This window comes from Ostrea edulis, chromosome 4, assembly GCF_947568905.1.
Source record: "Ostrea edulis chromosome 4, xbOstEdul1.1, whole genome shotgun sequence".
Lineage (NCBI taxonomy): Eukaryota > Metazoa > Mollusca > Bivalvia > Ostreida > Ostreidae > Ostrea > Ostrea edulis.
In genome coordinates, this window is record NC_079167.1 from 87,894,558 (window position 1) to 87,920,396 (window position 25,839).

The 25,839-nt window shown below is 36.4% G+C and overlaps 3 protein-coding genes across 6 annotated transcripts in view; 2 read left to right on the top strand and 1 right to left on the bottom strand.

The window, feature by feature from the left end:
* LOC125669224 (GATOR complex protein NPRL3-like) overlaps positions 1–9,955 on the top strand; it is a 47,465-nt gene extending 37,510 nt beyond the window's left edge. The window contains exons 25-29 of the mRNA XM_048903664.2: positions 260–366; positions 901–1,027; positions 1,727–1,913; positions 4,848–5,049; positions 8,136–9,955. Of these exons, the coding sequence (XP_048759621.2) occupies positions 260–366; positions 901–1,027; positions 1,727–1,913; positions 4,848–5,049; positions 8,136–8,310 (798 nt within the window). The 3' untranslated portion in view covers positions 8,311–9,955. The remainder of the gene's footprint in view (positions 1–259; positions 367–900; positions 1,028–1,726; positions 1,914–4,847; positions 5,050–8,135) is intronic.
* A 915-nt stretch (positions 9,956–10,870) lies between these two features.
* LOC125668186 (uncharacterized) lies at positions 10,871–16,458 on the bottom strand. Of its 4 annotated transcripts, none has more exons than XM_048902018.2 (3): positions 16,156–16,458; positions 13,752–14,174; positions 10,871–12,021 (listed from the first exon to the last, which is right to left on the bottom strand). In XM_048902018.2, the coding sequence occupies exons 2-3, from the start codon at positions 14,164–14,166 to the stop codon at positions 11,660–11,662; spliced, it is 777 nt and encodes a 258-aa protein (XP_048757975.2). In that variant the 5' UTR covers positions 14,167–14,174; positions 16,156–16,458; the 3' UTR covers positions 10,871–11,659. The 4 variants fall into 4 exon arrangements, with proteins under 4 accessions (XP_048757975.2, XP_048757974.2, XP_048757976.2 ...); XM_048902017.2 differs by lacking the exon at positions 16,156–16,458 and adding an exon at positions 16,076–16,151; XM_048902019.2 differs by lacking the exon at positions 16,156–16,458 and adding an exon at positions 15,992–16,129.
* Positions 16,459–16,482: 24 nt separating this feature from the next.
* LOC125668185 (uncharacterized) lies at positions 16,483–24,484 on the top strand. Its single transcript, XM_048902016.2, has 2 exons — positions 16,483–16,621; positions 23,344–24,484. The coding sequence occupies exon 2, from the start codon at positions 23,344–23,346 to the stop codon at positions 24,256–24,258; it is 915 nt and encodes a 304-aa protein (XP_048757973.1). The 5' UTR covers positions 16,483–16,621; the 3' UTR covers positions 24,259–24,484.
* The last annotated feature ends 1,355 nt before the right edge of the window (positions 24,485–25,839 follow it).

The window sequence follows — 25,839 nt, forward strand, 5'->3', positions numbered from 1 at the left end:
TATGTATTTGTTAGCTCACCTGAGCTGAGAATTCAAGAAGGCTTTTCTGATGGCAGCTAGCCCTCATGTAGTGGATATTTCAGTTTTATCAAATCATGACCTCAAGATAGAGAAACAGTGAACTAAATTAATGCTTGGTATCACAGATTGGGGAAAGGAGTTACCTATTACTTCAGAGGACAGTAAAATGGAATATTAAACTGTTTGATTCATATCTCCCTGAAACCGTGCCTGATTGCAGTCTCTTTTGTATTCACAGGTATTCCACATTGTGGGTCATCTTGTGTATTGGGGAAAGGCAACCATTATCTATCCTCTGTGTGAGACCAATGTGTATGTTTTGTCTCCTGTGGCAAACACTTATGTGTAAGTATTTTAAAATGCATAGAAATAAAGCAAAACATACGTTTTTGCTGAGGATATTTTGCTATGACCGGAGTTATTATCCCTTTGAGTATTTTGCTGAGGTCAGAGTTATCATCCCTTTGAGTATTTTGCTGAGGTCAGAGTTATCATCCATTTGGGTATTTTGCTGAGGTCAGAGTTATCATCTCTTTGAGTATTTTGCTGAGGTCAGAGTTATCATCCCTTTGAGTATTTTGCTGAGGTCAGAGTTATCATTCCTTTGAGTATTTTGCTGAGGTCAGAGTTATTATCCCTTTGAGTATTTTGCTGAGGTCAGAGTTATCATCCCTTTGAGTATTTTGCTGAGGTCAGAGTTATCATCCATTTGGGTATTTTGCTGAGGTCAGAGTTATCATCCATTTGGGTATTTTGCTGAGGCCAGAGCTCTAAACCTGCTGGGTAGTTTGACGAGTGCTTTTTTTTGTATTTAAACAATATTTTAATCACAAATGGGCAGTAGGCATAGCCTATTTTATTTGTCTTTTCTCTTTACAGAGATTCAGACCTCTCTGAGGAGTTCAACAGTCTTTTCTCTTTGTCCCTGTGTGCTCAGCTCTCCGAGTTTTCGTACCCTGTGAAGCTGCGGGAATCTAAGGATGTTTTAAATCCCACGAAGCAACAGGTAACAATAGGAGCTAATGCTGATTTCAATACTTCACCTGTTGAATGGATCATTTTTAATTTCATGGTATCATGTTTTTAGTTTTAACTTCTGTCTTTATATCCATTCGATAATGGTATCAGTAGATTAGATGTTATATGGCAGTTTTAATTTCATGTGTTTATATTACAGTTAAAATCGTGAAAGTAAAACTACACTGAAAATAACACTGTATACTACTACTAGACATATGATGTATGTATGAAAGGTGAAGATAACGAATAGTGATCAATCTCATAACTCCTATAGCAATACAAAATAGAGAGTTGGGCAAACACAAACTCCTGGACATACCAGAGGTGAGATCAGGTGCCTAGGAGGAGTTAGCATCCCCTGTTGACCGGTCACACCCGCCGTGAGCCCTATATCTTGATCAGGCAAATGGAGTTTATTAGACATATGATGTATGATTGTGGGCCTTACTTTGTATACCCAAGTGCAAACTCAAAGATGCTTTTAAAGTTTTATCATCTTTTATCAGATGTCAGACATAAAATTAGCTTTCCTCACCTTCATTAAACATACCGGTCACATTGATTTAATCAAACTGATTCTGAAGGTGAGAATTGTGGTGTGGATGCTAAACTGATTCTGAAGGTGAGAATTGTGGTGTGGATGCTAAACTGATTCTGAAATCAGCTTACATGTTATATTTTTCAGGACCAGAAGGTGAGAATTGTGGTGTGGATGCTACAGCATAGACTGTTGATTCAGTTACACACCTACGTCATTTTCTGTCCCCCTACCTCCCGCAGATTGAAGAAAATGTCCGATGACATGTGTAGGTCATCAGGTATGCCCATGGTGCCAGAGGAGGAAAGTGTGTCTATATCAGACATTGCATCAGGTAACTCCCACTAGTAGAATGCACAGGCACCTAAAGTATGGATATTACTACCCCCCCCCCCCCCTTTTTTTATGATAATTTTTTTTTTGGTGGCAATAATTTTTATGAAATGTGTGAATTCCCTGTCTATCTCATCCCTCTTTCAATTTCTGTAATTGTTTCACGCTTTTTGTAAGCTTTAGAGATTGACCTTCTATCGGTATAATAAAATACACAAGGTATGAAACAAAAATTTGTAAACAAACAGGGGGTCCCCTGTCATACTACAAGTTTCTTCAGCTTAAAACCCATCTCATCTCTTTTGTTATACCCCCCGCAACAAGTTGGGTGTGGGGGGGGGGGGGGTATAACGGAATCGGGTTGTCCGTCTGTCTGTCTGTCCGTCCGTCCGTCTGTAGATGCAATGGTTTCCGGGCTCTAAAGCATTATCCTTTCCACCTACCGTCACCATATCATATATATGGACTACGCATGGAATGAAAATGTTCCCTATCGATTTTGGGGTCAAAGGTCAAGTGCACTGGACATCGAAGTAGCAATATGGTTTCCGGGCTCTAAAGCATTATCCTTTCCACCTACAGTCACCATATCATACATATGGACTACCCATGGGGTGAAGATGTTCCTTATTGATTTTGGGGTCAAAAGGTCAAAGGTCAAGTGCACTGGACATTGAAGTAGCAATATGGTTTCCGGGCTCTAAAGCGTTATCCTTTCCACCTACAGTCACCATATCATACATATGGACTACCCAAGGGATGAAGATGTTCCCTATCAATTTTGGGGTCAAAAGGTCAAAGGTCACGCGCACTGGACATCGAAGTAGCAATATGGTTTCCATTTAAATTTTTAACGGCTTTTTTCATCGCATGGAGATGCTGTGTTCCTAGATACCTTTTGGATCATAATACTGAAGTTTATTCTGAAATTTGCGAAAATAAGAAGTTTATACCTATTACCAACACCCTTTGGGAGATTGGGGTAAGCGGGGGTATTCTTAGTGAGCATTGCTCACAGTACCTCTTGTTTGACACAATCTTGCATGCATTGATCGGACAGGGCTTCATCTCTTCCACTGTCAGCCAAAAAGGAGGTCACAGAGTACGAAGTTGTGGTAAGCACCGTGTGATTGGTTCGCAAAGACATTGCTTAGTCTCGGGATCATCCAAAGGGTCTCGGGATTATTCGAGGACCAAATACACGACATGTTATAAATTCATACTCTGTGACCTCCTTTTTGGCTGCCCATGGTTCTTTCCTTGACTGCAGTCACTTTGGTGCACTTGATGTTGACAAACTGTAGTGCAGGTGCAACTTCCTTTTGGTGCTTAATCTAAACCCCTTAACCCAACCCCAACCCAGAAAAAAATTGGTTGGATTCAGTGATATATATGTTTATTAGCTCACCTGAGCTGAAAGCTCAAGTGAGCTTTTCTGATCGCCTGTTGTCCGTCGTCTGTCCGTCTGTAAACTTTTCACATTTTCAACTTCTCCAGAACCACTGGACCAATTCAACCAAATTAACCAAAAGCATCCTTGGGTGAAGGGCTTTCAAGTTTGTTGAAATGAAGGACCATGCCCCCTTCAAAGGGGATATAATCACAAAAATGCAAAAATAGTGTGTTTAAATCTTCTTCTCAAGAACCACTGAGCCAGAAGAGATGAAATTTACATGAAAGCTTCCTGACATAGTACAAATTCAAGTTTGCTGAAATGATGACACCCCCTACCCCACCCCACCCCCCACTCCATCCTCGGGGGGGGGGGGGGGGGGGGGTAGGATGGGGCCACAGTAGGGGATCAAAATTTTACATTCAAATACATAGGGAAAATCTTTAAAAATCTTCTTCTCAAGAACCACAGGGCTAGGAAAGTACAAATTGACATGAAAGCTTCTTGACATAGTGCAGATTCAAGTTTGTTCAAATCATGGCCCCTGGGGGTAGGATGGGGCCACAACAGGGAATCAAAGTTTTACATGCGAATATATAGGGAAAATCTGTAAATATGGGCCAAGGTGACTCAGGTGAGCGATGTGGCCCATGGGCCTTTTGTCTCTTTTAATATTTTGTTGTGCGGTTGTGTGACCAGCTGATTAGTATACATTTATTTCTCATGGAGAGGTTGGATAGATTAGTAAGAAATTATTAGATTTTTTAAAGTAGGAAATCCCAGTCACAACAGACCTAAGTCGTGAAAATAGGTAGTGACAATTCCATCGCCAAACACTCAGCATCAGGTGTGAATGTCACGGGTCCTCAGAGATGACATTAAAAACAGATGTCACAGTAGGTGTGGCACGCTGAAGAACCCTCACTGCTTAATGGCCGTAAGCGGCGAGCAAAGGCCTAAATTTTAAAGCCCTTCACCAGTCTTGGTGACGACTCCATATGAGTGACTGGTTATATTTTGGAACATTACAGCTTTTCATATCAACATAATATGTGGCAAGTTTGATATGATTTAATGAATATATTGTTAGACCATAAGAATGAGTGACTGGTTATATTTTGGAACATTACAGCTTTTCATATCAACATAATATGTGGCAAGTTTGATATGATTTAATGAATATATTGTTAGACCATAAGAATTTCTAGAAAGTTTTTCAACTTGCATACATGTGTCTGAAAGTATTTTGACTGGAAGTATTTCGAAGCTGTTAAACAAGATGGTGGCATCTACTCTCATTTTGCTATCTCAGTTTAAGGACTAGCTATACAGGTGCCTCTCATTTCAATATTTGTTATTTTGCATTTTGACGCCCATTTGAAAAATTACAATGTTTTTGTTTGAAGGATCTAGACTATTATATTACAGAAAATACTAAGGAATCTTGGAGAGGGTTTTTTTTCAAAGTTGACCATCACTTTATGAGAATAAAAACTTATGTTTACAATTTCTTTTTAAAACTTCTGTTTGTCTTGTTTTCAGTAAACAGTGATGAAAGTTTGGCACTGAGTTACCAGGGAACCAGTCAATTTTCTAAATCTCCCTCCTCTGACGGCTCCCTGGCATCGGAAGACAGATTCTGGCCACTTCACGATGAAATGTCCGGTCTCTCCAAAGAGGAGAAGGACTGCATCCTAGACATACCTGCTGCCAAAAACCTGGAGGACCTCAAGCTCTTTACAAAGTATGTCACCTCATTTAAGTAAAATACTGATGACTCTTGATGGCATGAACTTCAATCTCTCAAAGTTCTTGATCTCTTGAAGTGAAATGACAGTCCTGATTTTTTTCTCTATATGAATAGTTAAATTTACTTTCGATTTCTCCAACATTCAATATCTCAAAGTGAAAATTGAGGTCTTATTTAACATATTTCATTGTTTTTCACTCTCAATATCTGGAAGTGTTGGTAGCTTATACACACATCTATGATGTGTGTAATTATATAGGCTTTGACCTTACCTGGATAATGGTGAATGTCTGGGACTTAGGTGTGTTAATTAGGTGTTTATATAGGTGACACTTCCCCTGCATTTCCTTGTGAGGTGGATTGTTCATTGTTTAATTGGTCAGTTTAACTCTCCATCTGAGCTTTGCTTTTTGTATATAATTCGACTATAGATAAAATTTACAACTTGTTTGGACTGGACGATGAGACAGTATAATAAAATAAAGTGTGTTCATTCCAAAATTCCATCATTAGTAGTGACTGTTCATTTCCAAGCATGCAGCTTTAGAAGGGAAAATCACTGGTCTTTCAAGTGTTACCTGAAAAACAGAGATCTTGAGGCATTGGTATGCTAAAGAACCTTTACTGCCATGCATAGGTCAAAATCTATGGCAGTTTACCTATAGCTGTTGACATCCTTATTTGTGTGAACAATTCTCAAATGGGATGTTAAACATTAAACAAATAAAGATTGAAATAGCACTGGTTTATTGTGGACAAAACATTCTGAAATGTAAGTGTATTGATTATTTATTTAGATTTAAAAGTTGTTTTCTTTTGCAATTGTAAATTCAATAGTAAATTGATACCTCTGAAAATTCACTTTCCACTTGTCCAATGTTAGGGAATATTTATTTATTGCATACAAGGTTATCCAAAAAGTTCTTGGATGAGTGAGTTTTGGAAAGCATATATTTGATAAAATGATGTACCTGTAGATGTCATGAATCAGCATGGAAAAATGAATTAAAATACATGTATACGATTGGTTTCTATTTTTACTAAAACAATATCAGGTCATGCACAGAGCATCTGACAAAATTGTCTAACAAAATCTATGCTATTAGTTCTAATTACATTTCGTTGGAAGAAAATACTGTATATCAGGTTATTTCCGCTTTGTTCGCACCGATTTCCGAATCGCAGAAAATACATCCGCTTAAATTTGATTCAAAGGGGTTTTTTTGTAATAGTTATATAGCATACAGGTAATAGTTCTGTGTTCAGTGTGTTTTGCTTCCCCCTATATCTGACAAGCGCCAGGTAACAGGTATGTATAAGCCTCGGTGTTTATTTAATAAGGACAAGCTAATTAAATGGGTCACGTTCTTGGCTTCAATCAATGTATAATTATACCTGAACTACTCATACATCTGTAACGGTACATGGTTTATGGCTGTTTTAAACTGAAAATAATTATTGATAAATATTTTGTGTCAGTACCATTATAGCTTAGCTAACGAACAGTGATTTACGTTACTATACCACCAAATTGTACATATTTACAATATACTTGAGTGTAAACAAGAGCAAAATTGTTTTTGAAAACTGGTTCGCAGCACAGGTGTGTGATCATCTGAGCGCGTTTTCCGAAATTGATGAAGTGAAGTTCGATTTATATCTCACCCAGATGAAGCCACTTAGCAAAATGGCTGACAAAGCTCTATGATTACATTCAAACAAAACCAGGAATATCATCCATATTGAGATTTGATTATAGTCGCGACAGTAACTAAAAAATCCTGTAAATTGTTTGATTGACTGAATTTTTGCATAAAAAATTGAGAGTGATACGTACAAATGCTGGCTTTTTTCCCAATTCCTTCATAAGTTTAAAAAATCGTGAATTATGTTTTTACAATGACTTTGGAATAGTGAAAATTTGATTCACGTAAATTTAATTTAGCTGTTTTAGGTTCTGATTCGCGGAAAAAAACATGACACAGAAAAAACCAGATATACGGTAACTTGAACCTAATAAGAGGTTCTTGAAGAAATCAAAATGAAAGGGGGGTCATTTCAAATGCAGAAGATAGGTGTATCACCTCCATTGGACAAGAAAAGTACAAATTTTCAAGACATAATCTCTTTCTGACAGGTCCTATTTAGTTTATATAGCATTTGTTACACATGTCTAAGATGTTTAACATCCAATGCAATGAAGATTCAGGAAACAGACAGTCCATCATATTCAGTCTCCTGGTTATTTACTTATTCAATAATGAATTCTCTCATGAGTATCATACGTAGAACTGTCAAAATTCCCTGGCATCTTATAATGACATTACTATTTATGCCTCCCTTCAAAGAAGAGGAACATACTGGTTCACTTTGCACCTGTCGGTCGGTCAGTAGACCACATGTTGTCTGCTCAATATCTGAAGAACCATTTACTTGATCATAATGATATTTCATATGTGGGTTGGTTACGAGAAGAAGAGGACCCCAATTGTTTTTCAGGTCAAAAGGTCAAAGATCAAGGGTCAATCTACTGTCCGCTCATTATCTTGAGAACCCTTTGCTTGACAAGACATTAAACTTGGTACACTGGTACATCCCAAGGAGTAGATGACCCCTCTTGATTTTGAGGTCACATGGTCAAAGGTCAAACTGGACATAGGAATATACTGTCCACTCAATGTCTAGAGAACCCTTTGCTTGACATACATCAAACTTGGTACATTGGTACATCTTCAGGAGATCCAATCTCTTGAAATGTGTTAAAAAGATCCACATACCCTACTTCAACTTAATCTTAATAAGATTAAACTATAAGCTGGACTCTGTTTTTATTTGCATACCAGGTAATTTAATGAAAAGCTTTCAGAAATTGCCTCCAGGGTCATAGGGCATGGCCTCATGTTACTTAAAATAGATATTGATGCTAGCATTCCTTCATTTTAATGAGTACTATGACCCATACTCAATTGTGAACCTATATCAAAGTCCACTATAAACTTGACCACAATCAGGGACATTTGTGTTTAACAAACACATCATTTTTACATGATGATATAGTGACATCATTTTTGTCTTTCCAGACTGTTTCCATACTTCAGAGGCGACCACCATTTGGAGGAGATAATGTATTACGAGAATCTTCACCGGTCCCAGCTGCTGGCTCTCCTGGACAAATTCCGATCCATACTCATCACCTGTCAGTACGAGGATCCGGCCACTTCCTTCACACACATGGATCACCACCAGAAAACCTAGGGACCAGGAACCAGCCAAGCTGATGAATCAAAGGCCGAAACCGGTCAATATCACCAATCAGACAGGTGACATGTGACAGCATCATCTACAGTGCAGATCCAAGAGGCGTACATCAAAACGACACCCAGGTGTTTGTTCCAGACATTAATTATCCAGCTAGATGTGAAGTACATTCAAACAATGACAATGTACTGTAGATTCCTTATTTTACATGCGTACTTAATTCTGCAACCTGGCTGTTGTATAGTTCAAATTGTGAGAACATAAAATTGCAAATTAAGACCTTCCGACTTATATTTCATGTAATCCATCTTGTTTCTAACAGCCATGACATAAAATGGAACAGCCATGACATAAAATTGGATCTGTCTCTGTAGTGAAGCCAATCTATGCTAGGTGGGTTACAAAGACAGTTGGCAAGATCTTTAAAAGTTCGGATCTGATGAAACAAGATTGGAGAATGACCGGTATTGTGAAAATCATCATTTATGAAACCATTACAGCAGTGTGGCTTCGACAATTCCCTCCGACATAAACATTAGTTACATGATGTTGATTTTACCTTTGCATACATGTACATGCTTTAAATAATGAAGTTGATGTTTTCGTCTTTTAATATGGAAGAAAGTTATCTCTCCTGATTGTACTGTCGTCTTAACATTACATTCGCTTTTTATTGTGTATCATAGAAAAAATAATTGTATCAAAATAAATAATTAGCAAGTTATAAATATTTGTAATAGAATCTCTAATTCATTATTAGAAAAATTGACCCGAAATTCTATGGTTAGTTTTATTCAACCATATCACATATTATAATGCCACATGTCATGTAATTTGTCATCAAATGTCACGTCAATTTTACGTGGATATTCTTTTCTTTTAAGTATGTGATTCTGCAAAAGCAGAAAGGCTGGGCCAACAGCATGCAGTGTTACTTTGTTACATCAATGAGTTAGTAATCTTTGGTATGGATTTACAGCCGACTGCTGTTCTTACACTGTGCCATACAAGTTAATGAGTAGGCCTTCCATTGCTTCATTAACCGAGATGTACGACATTCTTGCATGCATGTCATTCTTTAATCAAGATCTGCATTGCTGTTTTGTTATATGCAGCATAATTGAGTGTGCAATAAAATGTGATTAGTGCCAAACTTTGATTTTAAAATTCTGTCATTTATTGTATAAGAGCAGGTAAGTATACACGTCTAGTGAACTATGCCTTAGACTAGATTCCCTGTTGGTTAGTGAAATTTATGATTTCTTCCAACTGAAAAGATGACACAGAAAAGCTGCTAAGATCTTGAGAGTATGAATGAGAGTGTTTTTGTCTGCAGTGAAGTACTTGGAAATAGACATAAAACAAAATTATTTAGAGGCTCTTTATTTTGATTGTACTCAAAAGAGTAAAATATTGATATTACATGCATGTGTTTCCGATTTCCAAATGTATGAAAAATGGACATTTTGTTTGATTTTCTGTAAATTGTGAATAGATTTATAAACTGTTGAAAAGACATTTTATTTTTATGTTGTTACCCTGCCAATGTTTTTTCCTCATGAAACAAAAGATTTCAGTGTACAGGTTATATGTTTGGGGCTTTTATAAACTGAAACATTTACAAAATAAAACATGGAAACAAGAATTTCTTATTGTATATTGTGACCTTATACCACTCCATATCATATCAGGTTTTACTCGTCTTACGTCTTTACTTCCAAACTACGTACAATTTTGTGTGGGCGGGCCAGTTGCCTAGTAACCACTTTACATTTGTCTTTCCTTGAACATATACATCTTATCAGTGGCAAGTTTATGTCTCTCAAAAAGATTTGAACCCCAAACCAAGTCAGTTACTCATTATGCAATGTTGTACACCCACAAGTGTTTTTCTATAATGAATAATTTCTAGAAAATGTTTTTCAACTTAAAACAATATTTACTTGGATAAACCACCAGTCCACTTGTATTCAGAATTTCACAGACCATTTCATCATGTCATCTAAATTTGACTGAAGTCAAATGTCAGTAAGTAGATAAACATTTTGCCGATATCGAGTGAATATATGTCCCCTCTTTGACCTTGAAACAATAGGGGTCATTCACAAGTTATAGAGACTGTACAAGCTTAAACCAAGGTTTAACAGAAAAATGAATAGACAAACCATAATTAATATAACCCCGTTACACCAAAGAAAGGGGTAAAAAAAAAAAAAAACCACCATATGAAACAAGTGTGAAATTCTTTGTTCTAAACTAGTTAGAAAACTTTCAAATGAAGATGCTCTTGTATCATTTGTTAATGAATTACAACATGTATAGACAAGAATGAAATTAATTCTGATAAAACTTTGATGAGGGCCAATAGGTATCGATTATAAAGATGACTCATTTCTGCACATTTCTTGATTAAACGAAAATTTGTATGGAGTGTCATGGCCAGGGATTCTGCTAAATCATGAAAATTGGGATTCATTAACACAAACCAATCAGAAGAATCCATATGGACAGTATCAGCACAATCTCTGTACTTGTATAGTTCCAACAACAGACTGTGTGTGTTACTTAAGTACGTGCTTTAATTAATAAAAAGTTTAACACAGAAATGTAACATTTGCTGGTGGTCCTTATTCTAATAGTATGATCAATTACATATCACAGCTTTAAGAAATGCATAATTTTAATTTTAATAAAATCGGAATATTTTTTTCCATAATTCTTGAAATACATGTAATGAATAAAATTGATTTAAAAAATCACCTTCCAGGCTAACACCTCTTCTTCAAACACTTCATACATACAAACACTTTATAAAACTGATCGTGTATTGCAACAAGATATGCATAACAAATTATTAGCAATGATGATTTCCGATATCTAAGTGCATGTACCAAGGTCTAGTGAAAAAGTAAATCAAGTTTCTGGAATTCATTTGTTGCATGGGAAAAGGAAAGATAGTGTCTAAGACTGATTTTGCTGTGAGGGATAGTGCACAACATAACTGATCCCAATATCCAAAACATCTTGTGACACAGTATTTTTCTTATATTATACATGTATACCATATATCGGGTAAATTTGGCATTGGGAATATTTAGTGGATATTTCTCAAAAAAGTAGTTTGAAATCTTAACGCTTTATATTTCTGCGCAATTTCATCTAACACATGCATCATTCAAATATGAATAGAAATTCTGGTGCATTTATTTTCTGGTGACAAAAAATAAAAAAAAAGCCAACATTTCCAGCATGCCAAAATTTCCAAATATATGGTATTGCTGTCCACAGATATGTGTATAAATTGATATGTCATTTTATTGTTATATCTTCTATTAAATAATTAGTATCAGTCTGCTTCGGGTCGACTGGCCTCTGCAGGTTTATCCCTCTTACTGATACTTTTATTCCCTAGTACATAAAATCGTAGTGGTTTCTTTGCCCACTCCTCAGCATAGTCGATGTTAATTCGGGCACTTGTCACTATCTTTGTCTTGGGAACATCTTCTCCTTCCTCCAGCCAAATTTCATCAGATTTTGTCAGGTCTACTTTGTTAAATTTATCCTTGCTGATTTTCAGAGCCTGGCAGAGTTTCGATGGGCCATTGCAAAGATCTTTTTCTTTCATTGTTTTCTGTGACCTGATTATCTGCATGTGATCTAGTCCGTCCACTGGGTCCAGGGCTCGAAGCAATACTGCAGCACCTTCACCTATGTACAAAGTTTTCATGAGTGATACTCTTAGTACAATAAATCTGTGAGAGGAGTTCAACTGACAAACCATGTACCCTCCCAAGAACATTAAAGTCTCAAATAAAGGGGCAAAACTCCTGCAAGAGAGGTTGAAATGAATCAAAATTGCAACAAGATCTAGAGTGACTGTGATGAAGTTAATTTTCATTTTAGTTATAGTTTTTGTGGTGTTGTCTGTAAATAGTTGTTTATGCTTGTAAGGTGTTTCTGTAGTGAGAGTGTTGGTCGATAAGGCTATTTTTAGTAAACCGGTTTGGTCAGTCAGAGTAGCGGCTGTTTGTGAAGCGTACGGCCACATTTTCATGCTGTCCAGCAGGGGTCTTTTCTTGGCGAATTCTAGAAGTTAGTCTGGGTAATGGGTAGCCAGGGAAACAAACATTTTACTGTGTGGGCATTGGTTTCCTCCAGCCGTACAGAGGGGTTTTAAGAAACTATCTGGGCCATATCAGGCAGTACTCTCAGCGTTCAGAAGGTGATCGGCGTGGGAATCAGAAAACGTGGGACCGCGCTGTACATGGGTGTTCCACGTGGTGGATTTAGCAATTATTTTGTGGGCCTAGTGTTGGCATTGGTTTGAAGTCGGCATTACCCAGTATCGTTGTCCAATGGGAGACCTGTGACTCCAGGACTGGAAGCGGAGGGGCTGTTAGCGCTGTGTTGAGTATGGAGGCCTGGTTGTGCCAAATGTGGCATGCCATTCAATTGAATTGTGCTGAGTAGCCAAACTTTCATATTGAGTTTCAGTAAATTAACATTTTATCAAAAAGGAATTTGAGAAATTTTGTATTTACAAACGTAATTTACTACTGCTTAACTTTTTCTGTAGTTAGCGGAATTTGCTACTATTTGAACCATTTTGTAATACATTTATTACCAGTTACATTTTCAGCCTGGGGTGACATATTCGTTGTATTGACTATTGAATTGTCTTGACAGTTATACGTTAAATTGATTGTCAATATTGCCAGGTTTATTATATCAATTTATATTTTCTTTCTCGGTGAGAGAGTATGTGTGTGTGTATGTGAAAGTGTGATTTCTTTGTTTTTCAAACATCTTTATATTTCTTATCTTATTGTTAAATAAAGTTTCTTTTTATTTATTCTACGATTTATCATTTTCTCTATTGCCTGCACAAAATCCGAAAGAACTTCATTACAGTGACCCACAGAGAGTTTCAGCTTAATGAAATGAAACTAGAAACAGAAAACACAGACAGGATGGAGGCATGTACAGACACTACTATACTGTAATATGTCCCTTCTAAAGACAAGCATATAAATGTGATGTAATATCCAATGACGTCATTTCATAATACCAATTTTTAATCAAAAACGATATACATCAAAATGTCTTTGTTTTGGAAATGAAATAAAATATTTGAAGTTAAAAAAACAAAATTCTAACTACATATGTATAAGAATTCTCCGTTACTTTAGACTGACCTGTGCCTTTTGTAACAGAGTACAAATACATACAGAGTAGAATTAGAAAACTCTATCTATCAATTCAAAGTTCAAGGAACTTGATATTCATTATATATTTACTACAAAACTTAAAATATGTGATAACAAATATCTTGGTGTAAATGTAGCAATAAGATTGTATACAATCTCTCCATCCATCCTCCCCTCTTTGTCTTGTTAAAAACGTCCCCCCCCCCCCCCCATCTGAAATTCACAATTTACCTTCACTGGAGATGTTTACACAGCAGTACATCCCATATATATTGTACACATAGCACGTCCCCGGTTCCATGTACATGGCTTCATTCCTGGTCGTCTTTTTTCCATTGTAGGAATGTGCGCCCTTGTCCTCTCCTCCAAGATATGCCTCTGTCTCCACAATCAAGCCACTCAGCTTTTCCCCAGTGTCTTTGCAGTGTCTCACCAAGAGCTTCCCCAGTAATGCTTTGGCAAGTGTTTCACAATCTTTATTATAAAAACTTTTTGCCAGCCTTGTTCTCTCCACTTTGATGCATTTATTTGAAGATCTTGTGATGTCTCCAGAAAATCCAACCAAGTTTGCTGAACCTTGTGGTATCTCTTTTTCATCAGTAGTGTTCCTTGAACTTTCATGCTTTCTTTTCCTTTTTGAACTCATAGCTTGCACTGTAATGAAAAAGGTTTCTTAAGGACATACGAGATGTTTCTGATATTTTCTCTAAATTTATTTTTTCATCTCCTTGATGAAAGGTGAAGATAACGAACAGTGATCAATCTCATAACTCCTATATAAATTAAGGAATACAAAATAGAGAGTTGGGCAAACACAGACCCCTGGATATACCAGAGGTGGGATCAGGTGCCTAGGAGGAGTATTTAGCATCCCCTGTCAACCAGTCACACCCACCATGAGCCCTATATTTTGATCAAGTAACTGGCATAATCAGTAGTCAAAATCAGTATGTCAAGAAAAACCTAACAATTAGAATGAAAATTTGATCCCAATGATAGGTGGTATAGGCAAATTATTATAACGATAAAACTGATCACACGCAGAAGAGTTCTTGTATGATTTCCGATATTGGTCTAAATTTTATATGGTAGTAATAATTACCATACTTTGCACATGTATGTGGGCCTAGGAAGCTCAGTAATTAAATCACCTAACTACATGTAGTAATGAGTTCCAGATTCAATATTGTTCCAAAGCTTTTAATTCTATCTTTGCTACTGGCAGTGAGTAATGTCCATTTCTACACATAAGAGCTGACTTTACATTTTTACTTGTAACAACCAGGAACAAACCGATCTAAAACAGGAACTATCATAATATGCTAACTCTAAAGCAGACATGGTAGTACAACCCTAAGATTTTTTGTAGAAAAGAGATAGAATGCAGTGAATTGTACGTGTAATGTCACAAAAGATTATAATTATTGAAACACATTGTATGTCCATGTTCAATAAAATATCCACCATCATCGCAAGCCACGGCTGAAATGTCCGCTCCTCTCAGGCACTTGGGGCAGCTGGGATCATGCAACACCTCCCTCCACCTTGTTTTCTTCTGATCTAGGATCTACACACTTTTATTTACTTATGATTTGTAAAAATACAATAAAGATCATCCAAAAATATATAATGTGAAAGGGGAGAGGAGCGTATGGTTCAGCCATCATCATCATCGCAGCATGGCTTGCAACGATGAATATCAGAAATTAACATACAGTAAAAGTTTTTGAAGAAAATCTGCCTCACAAGATTTTGACACAATCTGAGCATAATGGCATATGTAATTTATTAGGATTTTTTTATCATTATTATGTCACAGTTGCAATTTATTTAAAATATATTTATGTGCTGTAATTATATCAGTATTCATAATTGGCACGCATAGCCAATTAAATACAAACTAGTTTTTCAAGTATGTGAGAGTCAGTGTGAATGTTTTGTATTGTACAGGTGGTAATTATTTCTATTTTTAGTTCAACTTTATGTTTGACTGACCAGTGGTCTGAGTTCATACGTAAAGTTGAACTAAAAATAGAAATAATTACCACCTGTACAATACAAAACGTTCACACTGACTCTCGCATTAATTTTGAAAAACTAGTTTGTATTCAATTGGCTAAATGCGCACCAATATGAATACTGAATATAATTACAGCACATATTAAATATATTTCAAATAAATTGCAACTGTGACAAATATATTATGAATATTATTATATCATAAATTTTGTGGAGAATTAAATTGATCCTCAAATGGGCACACAGGGATATTATAAACCATTTGCTCAGATTGTCAAAACCATGTGATCTTCCTTATAAGAAAGCAAATACAGTACACTGCATTGTGTATCGCATATATAACACTGTGTATTTGTCTTAATTTACTTGTATCAACAATTATATATGCTACATGTTATGCCCATTTGGGTCTTGCTTTGGTAATTGTTCTAATGTACTATTCTAATAAATACCACTCTATTCTGTATCAAATTGGAAAATAAAATTAGCTCCACATTTCCTAAACTAAAAAAAAAACACATTAAAATCCAAATTACCACGCAATACTACTCTTGTCACAATTCTAAATCGCATGCAGACATTAAAAACAAAGTGAAAGTAAAAATACTTTGCTTACCTGACAATTTCCATTGGACGAGCTACAACATGCTTAAGAGGCAACTAGTGGGAGTAACAAAAAGTCAATATTCTATATTCCGTGCTTGATCACGTTTTATCTTGTATTTTTTTTTTACATTGAATAAATCAATATTCCACGCGGTAATGTTCGAAAATTATTAACTGTGACGTGATCTACGGGGCTGAGCTTTTTTTTTCAAACAGCACGATCACAACAAGAAGCTTCCAAGTTTTGCATGATCGTATAAATCTATGAGGTAAGTAAAATCAAATTCTAGCAAGTTTTAAAATCCCTTTGGATACCTCTAAGGTAATACCGTCCATGCGCATATCAGAAATATCCGGGCAATCCGTTTGACGTCACGTGGTTTCCCATGCCCTTTCTTTTCATACACCATCACAGCTCAAGGAGCCGGTTGGGTCATTCTCTTCGTCTGAAGTAATCCGTTTTAACTGAAACAGAGGTATGTCTATGAAACAAAGTTTGTCTTTACATGAAAATGATCTCTATTAACAGCTTGTGCACTGTTTATTTTTCACCAGTTGTCGGATTTACAGGTTTTTAACACGTTTGATTTGAACCGGTTATTGAGCATTGATTGTGGATTTTGTGAGCTTGCTAGCATATCCAGATCCTGTGTGTTACTTTCGGTTTTACCGGACTGAAACGCTAGTACCAACTCTGCAAAGAATAAATTGTGTCCGATTTTAGTATTTTTCAAACAGTAGACGTCCGATTCGAGTCCTAAACATTTCAAGTTCATAATGAACTTGTGACCTTCAAACATAATATGCTGTATTCAAAGTTTAAGCAAATAGAATTGTTAAGCTTACTTTTCCCCTAAAATAATAAATTTGAAATCTTGCAGATCTGCTATATTTCTTTGGGTACCATGATCAAAATGTTTTCACCTGTAACCAAAGTTTCCCACTTCTGTAGGACTTTTCTGTTTGACTTTCTGTCATGTTGAGTAGGTCTGATACAATTGCCCTGATTTAGCCAATTTTGATTAAATTGACAATCGCATAAGAATCATTAACAGCTTCATAATTTTGTATCAGACATTTATCTCATTCTTTTCATCAACTTTGTTAATGTCTCTTTTAAAAATGACTTCACTTTTCATATTACTAAATGCAACCTCTTTGAGTAACTGTATGTATGTTAATGGCTTAATGCATATATAGGTATGATCAATCCTTACTGTGACATGTACTTGTCATTTGAACATCTTGTTGCCCGTCATTGGCCACAATTTGCCTCAATTGTGCATTTAAAATGTAACAGTTTGTAATCAAACAAGATTGTTGAATGTTGCTCTAAGGGCTTAGACAAAAATTCAGTAGCTGCTCTTTATACACCAACCAGAAATGTTTTTGGACAACCATAAACAACAACAAAAACATTCATCCTTACTTGAGTATGACTTTAGAAAACATCTATGGTAATTTCCTCCTAGGGTGCTAGACTTCTTTTGCAGATTATTAGATACAATATTCCTTAAAGGACACATATCATGTTTTCAAATTATACAAAATTACATGCATTTTGTCTTCCTTATACTTGTAGTACTTAATTAATTCTAATAGTTCTTTTGCCGAAATATTGCGATAATTAACCACAATACAGACTTAAATCTAAGCCCTGATTTCATAAAGTCTAGTTAATTTAGTTAGGTAGTCACATGGTACGGTGATGTCACATGCGCCCTTCTTCGATCAACTGATTGTGAAAGTACTATGTGTGAGATATTATAAATTCAGCTTTTAAGGGCCCAAATTTATTCACTATGGACAACATTGAAAACGATGTTCACAAATTTCCCGAGTTTTATATGTTTTCGCCACCAGTGCATACAAATAGTGATGTAAATGCCCAAATATGGCGAGTGTGAAATCATCAATATTGCGAGTAAATAATGTTTATATACAGGGTTCGAAATTAACTTTTTCAAGCACTAGTCCGTACGGACTAGTCACTGTTGATGTTCACTAGTCCGCAAAGCATTTCACTAGTCCGTCCAGTATATCATAAAATGATCTTCATTTTAATCAAACCAAACACATCACAGTTGCAAGCAATTCAATTTCTGACACCTACAGAAAAAGAGACCACCATATTTTATTTCGTATTCAAAATCTTTAGAAGCATACAATATTAACCTCCGAGTTAATCCTTTTATAAACGTCCATAAGTGCGTTCGAGATCGATGTTCCTTTTGTTTTGGTGCTCAGATTTTAGAGTCACAGGAGTTCGAAATTTTATCAATAAAGTCAATAAAATTCACTCGATTGACCAAGTCATGAGCTATAGTGTTATGAACTACTGTGTTAGAGTCACGAATGACGAGAACATGTGCGCACAAACGTGCATCTTCTCAGACCAGACTACTTGCAATTCTTACACCTAGAACACGTTCTCGTGATGTGTACTCGGCGTTCGAAATCGGCAGGAATTTGACAATTTGTGCACGTTCGAAGAACGGTGGTCTCGAACGCACTCCATGTGTTTGGAAGATCAGGATGTCATAGTCATGCAAACACTTGACCATGCAGGTAATTAACCATAAGTTCAAACATCTAAGAGACTCAGACAAATCTTCCTAAAAATCTTTACCAATTGAAGATTGATTTCCGGATTTTCACTAGTCCGTACGGACTAGTGCTATAGAGAGTTCACTAGTCCGACACGTTTTTTACTAGTCTCGGACTTACGGACATGAGTTAATTTCGAACCCTGATATGGGTCCCTGTTTACACACTGTTTGGTAATGTTATTTCTTTATACATCTGTAAGGCCATATTTAAAAGAATGTTTGTTTCCCCTCCCCCGGGTCTGACTTTTGAAACAGACCAGGCAGGCAGGTGTTTTGGGGGTTTTTTGAAAATTTTCGTTGGAAACACCTATGAAAAAGCAGCTCAGAGCACCGATAATCATTTTCAATATTGTACATCAGAAGAAGAGTATGCCATGTATTGGTTGAGCTTGTTTTTATGTTGGTCACTGGATTGACATGTATGCTGGCATTTATAATTCATATTCTTGGACATTAGAGAAATTATGATACGTCGTTGGGAAGTGGGAGCACGGCGTTATACCGACTCACTCAATGAGAAATAATTTTTTAATTCAATTTAAAGTTAGGAAATACTATATTCTATTATTTATAATTAAAAGTTCAAATATTTTATATCTTTAACATTTTTGTAAATCTACCAGTTGGTGGAAACTGGGAGCACAAATTTTGTTGCTACAAGGTGAAGTTCAGTTGATCCAGGTGTGTATTGAATCTGAGGACCAGAACAGAATTATATGCTGTAGGTCTATCAGTGCATAGCTTTTGATATATCCATTTTCTCGCAGTTTATCTGAGTCTCTGTCCAAGCGGTTTTTGACTGGGTGTTGTTGTTTTGGTTTTTAGCTCACCTGAACCGAAGGTATAAATTATAAATTATAAATGCCAGCATACATCGCTTTTTGTCCGTTGTCTGTCCGTCTGTCTGTTAAACTTTTCACATTTTCGACTTCTTCTCCAGAACCACTGGGCCAATTTCAACCAAACATGGCCAAAAGCATCCTTGGGTGAAGGGCTTTCAAGTTTGTTCAAATGAAGGGCCATGTCCCTTTCAAAGGGGAGATAATCACAAAAATGCAAAAATAGGGTGGGGTCATTTAAAAATCTTCTTCTCAAGAACCACTGGGCCAGAAGAGCTGAAATTTACCTGAAAGCTTCCTGACATATTGCAGATTCAAGTTTGTTCAAATCATGGCCCCCGGTGGTAGGATGGGGCCACAAGGGGGGATCAAAGTTTTACATACAAATATATAGGGAAAAACTTTAAAAATCTTCTTCTCAAGAACCACTAAGCCAGAAAAGCTGAGATTTACATGAAAGCTTCCTGATATAATGCAGATTCAAGTTTGTTCAAATCATGGGCGCCGGGGGTTGGATGGGGCCACAATAGGGGATCAAAGTTTTACATACAAATATATAGGAAAAATCTTTAAAAATCTTCTTCTCAAGAACCACTAAGCCAGAAAAGTTGAGATTTACATGAAAACTTTCTGACATTGTGCAGATTCAAGTTTGTTCAAATCATGGCCCCCGGGGGTAGGATGGGGCCACAAGGGGGGATCAAAGTTTTACATACAAATATATAGGGAAAAACTTGTTCTCAATAACCACTGAGTCAGAAAAGCTGATATTTACAAGAAAACTTTCTGACATAGTGCAGATTCAAGTTTGTTGAAATCATGGCCCCCGGGGGGTAGGATGGGGCCACAAGTGGAGGGGCAGGGACTGACACTAATTTTAATACCAACCTGTCCCTTCGGACAAGTTAACATGAAATTTAGGTTGTCCGAATGGAAAATGTACTTGTCCGAAACTTGTCGCTTTTCACGATCTTTTACCCCACTAAAATACTTTGCCAACGATAATTGTTGGGCCATGTCTGCTGTCAGACGGTCTTCAACTTATAAACTAATAAAGATTATGATGTAGAAATGATGCCCGATCTGAATGACACTCATTTCTGGCATCAAGCTGACATGTCATTTCTTACGTCGTAATATGTTTTATTTAAGACTATAATGGATCAAATAATCAGAGAATATTCCCCTTAAATTCTTTTTAATAAATTATTATTTGATAACCTATTGATAATTTTTCATTTTGGACATGTTTTTCGTAAAAATTATTGAATTTTAACTTCGGAAAAAGTGTTCTATATCTGTTTGTTCACTTCCAAGAATCACGCGACAATAGAGACATCTGATTGGCGCGATTAAAATACACTGTGAAGCTGATTGGTCGATATTAATGAACAATCTAAATTTAGATCAGGGAAAACCAGAAAAACGCCATATTGATTATCAGATTATTTCTATCGACGAGATGTACTTCAAAAACTTTAAGGACTCTTTTCACGTAGAATTTATTAAAATTTCACGGATACCCTTCATTTATTTTTGGTTGTCCCATCGGACAGGTAAACTACAGAACTTAATTGTCCGACCACCGTTTTAAGTTGTCCCGGACAATCGGACAGCCGTTAGTGTCAGTCCCTGGAGGGGTAAAAGTTTTACATACAAATATAGGAAAAAGCTTTAAAAATCTTCTCAAGAACCATTGGGCCAAAGAAGTTGACATTTACATGAAAGCTTTCTGACATAGTGTAGATTCAAGTTTGCAAAGGGTAGTTTGGGCCATAATAGGGACTAAGATTTTACATGCAAATATATATGGAAAGTCTTCAGATATCTGGGCCAGGGTGACTCAAGTGAGCGATGTGGCCCATGGGGCTCTTGTTTTAAGTTAAAGTTCTTGCTCCAAAAAATGTTTTATGTGAATTATATACATGTGTAAAACTTAACAGAGTTATGGGAATGATGATTTGGATAGAATAGTTGAAAATTTTAGAAGGTTAAAGAAAATAAGATGTGCAAAATAAAGATAATATAATGCTTGATATGATTTTAAAACTTGGTTACGATAAAATTGATTTTTCCCAATCTGACTGAAATGTCAACAATTTTTCCCAATTCGAAAGCCACAGGACCCTTGTAAAAAATGTAGAAAAATCACTGGTTCATGAAATGGCTAAGAGATGTTTTCAAACCCAAGGGCGCATATGACGTCACACATAAGGCCAATTCAACTTAATTGATAGATTATCATCCCCGCCAGCCCCTCAAAAATTGGCCTGCCTGGAATTTTTTTATTTTGAAGAATTTGCGATTTCCGGAAAATTCTCGAGTCCGATTCTGGTATTTACACTTCTTGTTTACATTTCCGGTATAGCAATGTGAAAAGCCACGTGAAGAAAAATTATTATATACCCATCAATGTATCGTTCTTTGATACTGTGGATTTCACAGCGTGTGATCCGGTTTTCCGGATCACCACACTATGGTTTTCTGATTCCGTATCAGTATCCTCTGAAACTGATGACGTCACAATGCAACGTTATTTGTGGAAAATGTTGACCGCGTCACAAACGAACCTGCGTATACAAAACATAATTTCATGGTATGTCTTGTGTTTTTGATAATTTGGATTACATTTATTATCTTATAAATGTGGATTTAAAATGCACAAGGGGGTATATAATAAATTTATCATTACTACAGTAACTTGATCCGAAGAGTTGGATCACGTCTCGTTGACAGGCGCGGATCATCAGATCAAACTCGACGCTTCGCGTCTCGTGTGACCTGATGATCCACGCCTGTCAACTCGACGTGATCCGACTCTTCGGATCAAGTTACTGTAGTAATAATATATATAGATCATATTGTTTTCTTAATTTCTCGCATTCTTGTGGGCATAAATGAAAGGAAGGGATTAATGTTCTTCATATCTTGAAGAAGTTTGGTATCTTTCTGTATTTGAAATTAAAGCTTTACCTGGAATTCGTCTGTGAAATAAGCATAAATTGATATCCATCTGGCATTAAATGATGCACTTCCGTTGACAAAAAACCCGTTATTAATATTTTTCTCAGAAAATAAAAATCAAAAAAATAAAATCCTCCCACCCGCCCCATATTTTTTGGTGACCCTGGATGATAATCATAGCGAAAGTAAATATGCATATCACAAGATTTGAATTTCATCACTTTCAAAATCGAAAACTACGCAAAATATTTTGTTAAAAACACATTTAAAGTAGTTTTAGGCATGAAAAGAATTAATTTTGCTGAAAAAAAGTTAAGAAACATGCATTGTGCCCTTTAAAGAGGTACGCTTTGACCAAAATGTAAGTTAGAAGGAGTCCAATCAAGGAATAATGCACAGGTCTGTTTTTCTCCCTACAGTGCCGAGTTCTTTTATCAATAGAATATTGTTTCCAATTTGAAGCAAATGTTGCCATTTTTCCCAATTGGAAAGGCCCAGGCCCCTGAAATCAAGACCTTAAAAAAATCCTGCACACTGCTCCCTATTTTCTCTGATCCCCCATTGGTGGAAGTCAAGTAAGAGGGGGTTTGGTTCCAGAAGGAGACAACATTTTCTGAAAATTTAGATTTTTTTTAGGGTGGGTTGATCATAAACACCTAATAATTGAAATACATTGTGCTGGACCTATTTAGATGACTGGTAATCAACATCTCAACATGTGTGCTTTGAAAATATATGTTATTTAATGTAGTACGTATAAGTATGATGTTATTTTTATACTTGCAGATGTCGTCTAAAAAACTTAGTTTCGCGGAAAACTTCGCCCTCAGTGGAGCTGCTGCAGTCATCTCCAAAACTGCTGCAGCCCCAATTGAAAGAATCAAGCTGTTGGTCCAGAACCAGGATGAAATGCTTAAAACTGGTCGTTTGAGTGAGCCATACAAGGGAGTCATTGACTGCACAATGCGTACCTACAAGACTGAAGGTGTTCTCCCATTCTGGAGAGGAAACTTGGCCAACTGCATTCGATACTTCCCAACTCAGGCTCTTAACTTTGCCTTCAAGGACAAGATCAAGCAGCTCTTCAAAGCCTCCAAGAAGGACAGCTACATGCTTGGATTTGCCAAAAACATTGGATCCGGAGGTCTTGCTGGAGCTATGTCACTCTGCTTTGTCTACTCCCTCGACTACTGCCGAACGCGTCTTGCCAATGATGCCAAGTCGGCTGGAAAAGGTGGTGGAGAGCGTCAGTTCAATGGAATGGTTGATGTATACAGGAAAACCATTGCATCTGATGGATTAGTTGGACTGTACAGAGGTTTCGTCATCTCTTGCGTGGGCATCGTTGTCTACAGGGGTTGCTATTTTGGCTTTTATGACACTCTACGACCAATTCTCCTTGGAGATGATGCTAGTGTCATCCTTTCATTTGCTTTAGGATATGTTGTCACAATTAGCGCTGGTCTAGTTTCCTACCCCATTGACACAATCAGAAGACGCATGATGATGACCTCTGGTGAAGCCGTCAAGTACAAGGGATCATGGGATTGTGCCATGGTCATTGTCAAGAATGAAGGCTTCATGAGCTTGATGAAGGGAGCTGGAGCCAACATTCTCAGAGGTGTAGCTGGTGCTGGTGTACTGGCTGGATTTGATAAATTCCAAGCCCTCTACATTCAATGGCGTGTAGGAAGGAATTAATGTGACCAATTGTAATAGCGACATTTCAGTGAGTGAATTATTTTTATGTGGTTGAACAATACAGACAGTCTGTTAATTGATTTGAACTGCAAAAGGGTGTTTTGAAGAAATTTTGTACAAAACTGCAGTTGTGTGGTAACACATTTCATATTTACTTGTATTTCATATTAACATCTGAATACCTGAAAATGCATTGTTAATAAAATAAGTTATTACAGAACGACAACAATATTTCAGTTGAAACAGTTTAACCAAAAACTAAAGGGTTTATATATAGTAGTCAATGAAAGTGATTAAAGCTGAAAAGGTAACAAGATAATCTCGCTTCAGACTCGGCAGCGTTTATCATCAAATGTCATGACATCGAGGAACTCCCAGAGTTAATAACTTTCTGTACATGTAGTTACCTTGTACTTTCCCGAATCCAGCACGATGTTCTTCTGTGTGTAAATTTTAAAAACTGTTTTAAATACAGTTGATTTGATAATGAGTTGAAGTTATTTTTATAGAATCGGAGGTCAAGAACAAGTACTGCCTTTGGAATAGTGCTGTTTCCCATTGTGAAACATAAGGTTATGCAAAAAGCAAGGTTATAAGAATTGCCAAGACTAGGTTTTAAAATATTTAATATTTACTTGGAAAAGTTCCTCCCTATTGTATTTTTGTCGTCCCATTTGGGCGATTCTTAAATGTGGCTAATTTACCCATCTTCACAAGTCGAGGGTGATAATTGATTTCATCCCAACTAAAAAGTTGCCAAGAGTGTACGTGTTCCCTATAGGACTACAATATAGCACCTATTGAAGATGAGTACCAGTATACCAGTCTGAATATTCAACTTTGTGCTTTGCCACACATTGATGGGTTTTATAGAGTCTTGGTGGGCCAAAGGAAAGTTTAAGAATTTTAAAAATGAAATTATTTTTAAGAACTTGTAAGATAGTACAATATAATGAAAATATTATAGACATCTATCATTGAATTGAATGAAATTTCTACATACTACATGACCCCTTTGTTAAGGAAAGGGTCTGGAATGTGCACACGCATGGCCAGAGATTGGTTAAAACAAGAGGCCCACAGGTCTTGACAGTCACTGGAGTACCATTCCCTATACATTATATTGATGATCTGTCTGGGAATCTCATATTGTCATTTAAGGGGGTACTCGACATCGTCATAATGGCTGACTTCCTATTAAAATATGGATAAAAATATAATATCACCAATATTTGTCTATTCTTTTAAAAAATTATCACCTAGCTTTATAGTAGGTTAGCAAGTCGACTGCTGAACTGTAGATCATGGGTTAAGAGTCCAGCAGGGATTTCAAATTTTTTTCAGATCGCTTTCTACTAAAACTGCATTTTTTTGGACTATATAAAGTAAATTTCGTCCATATCAAATTTCTTTGGTGTAGCATACATCCTTGCACCTCATTCTGGAGTCTTTCTAAATATGCATACAATACCCATTCAATTACAATGGAAGAAAAGATGAAATTTGAAGAATTTTATAACACTACTTCACAAGATGGCGATTAAAATGTTTTGTGAAAGTATTTGTATTGATAGGTTCGTC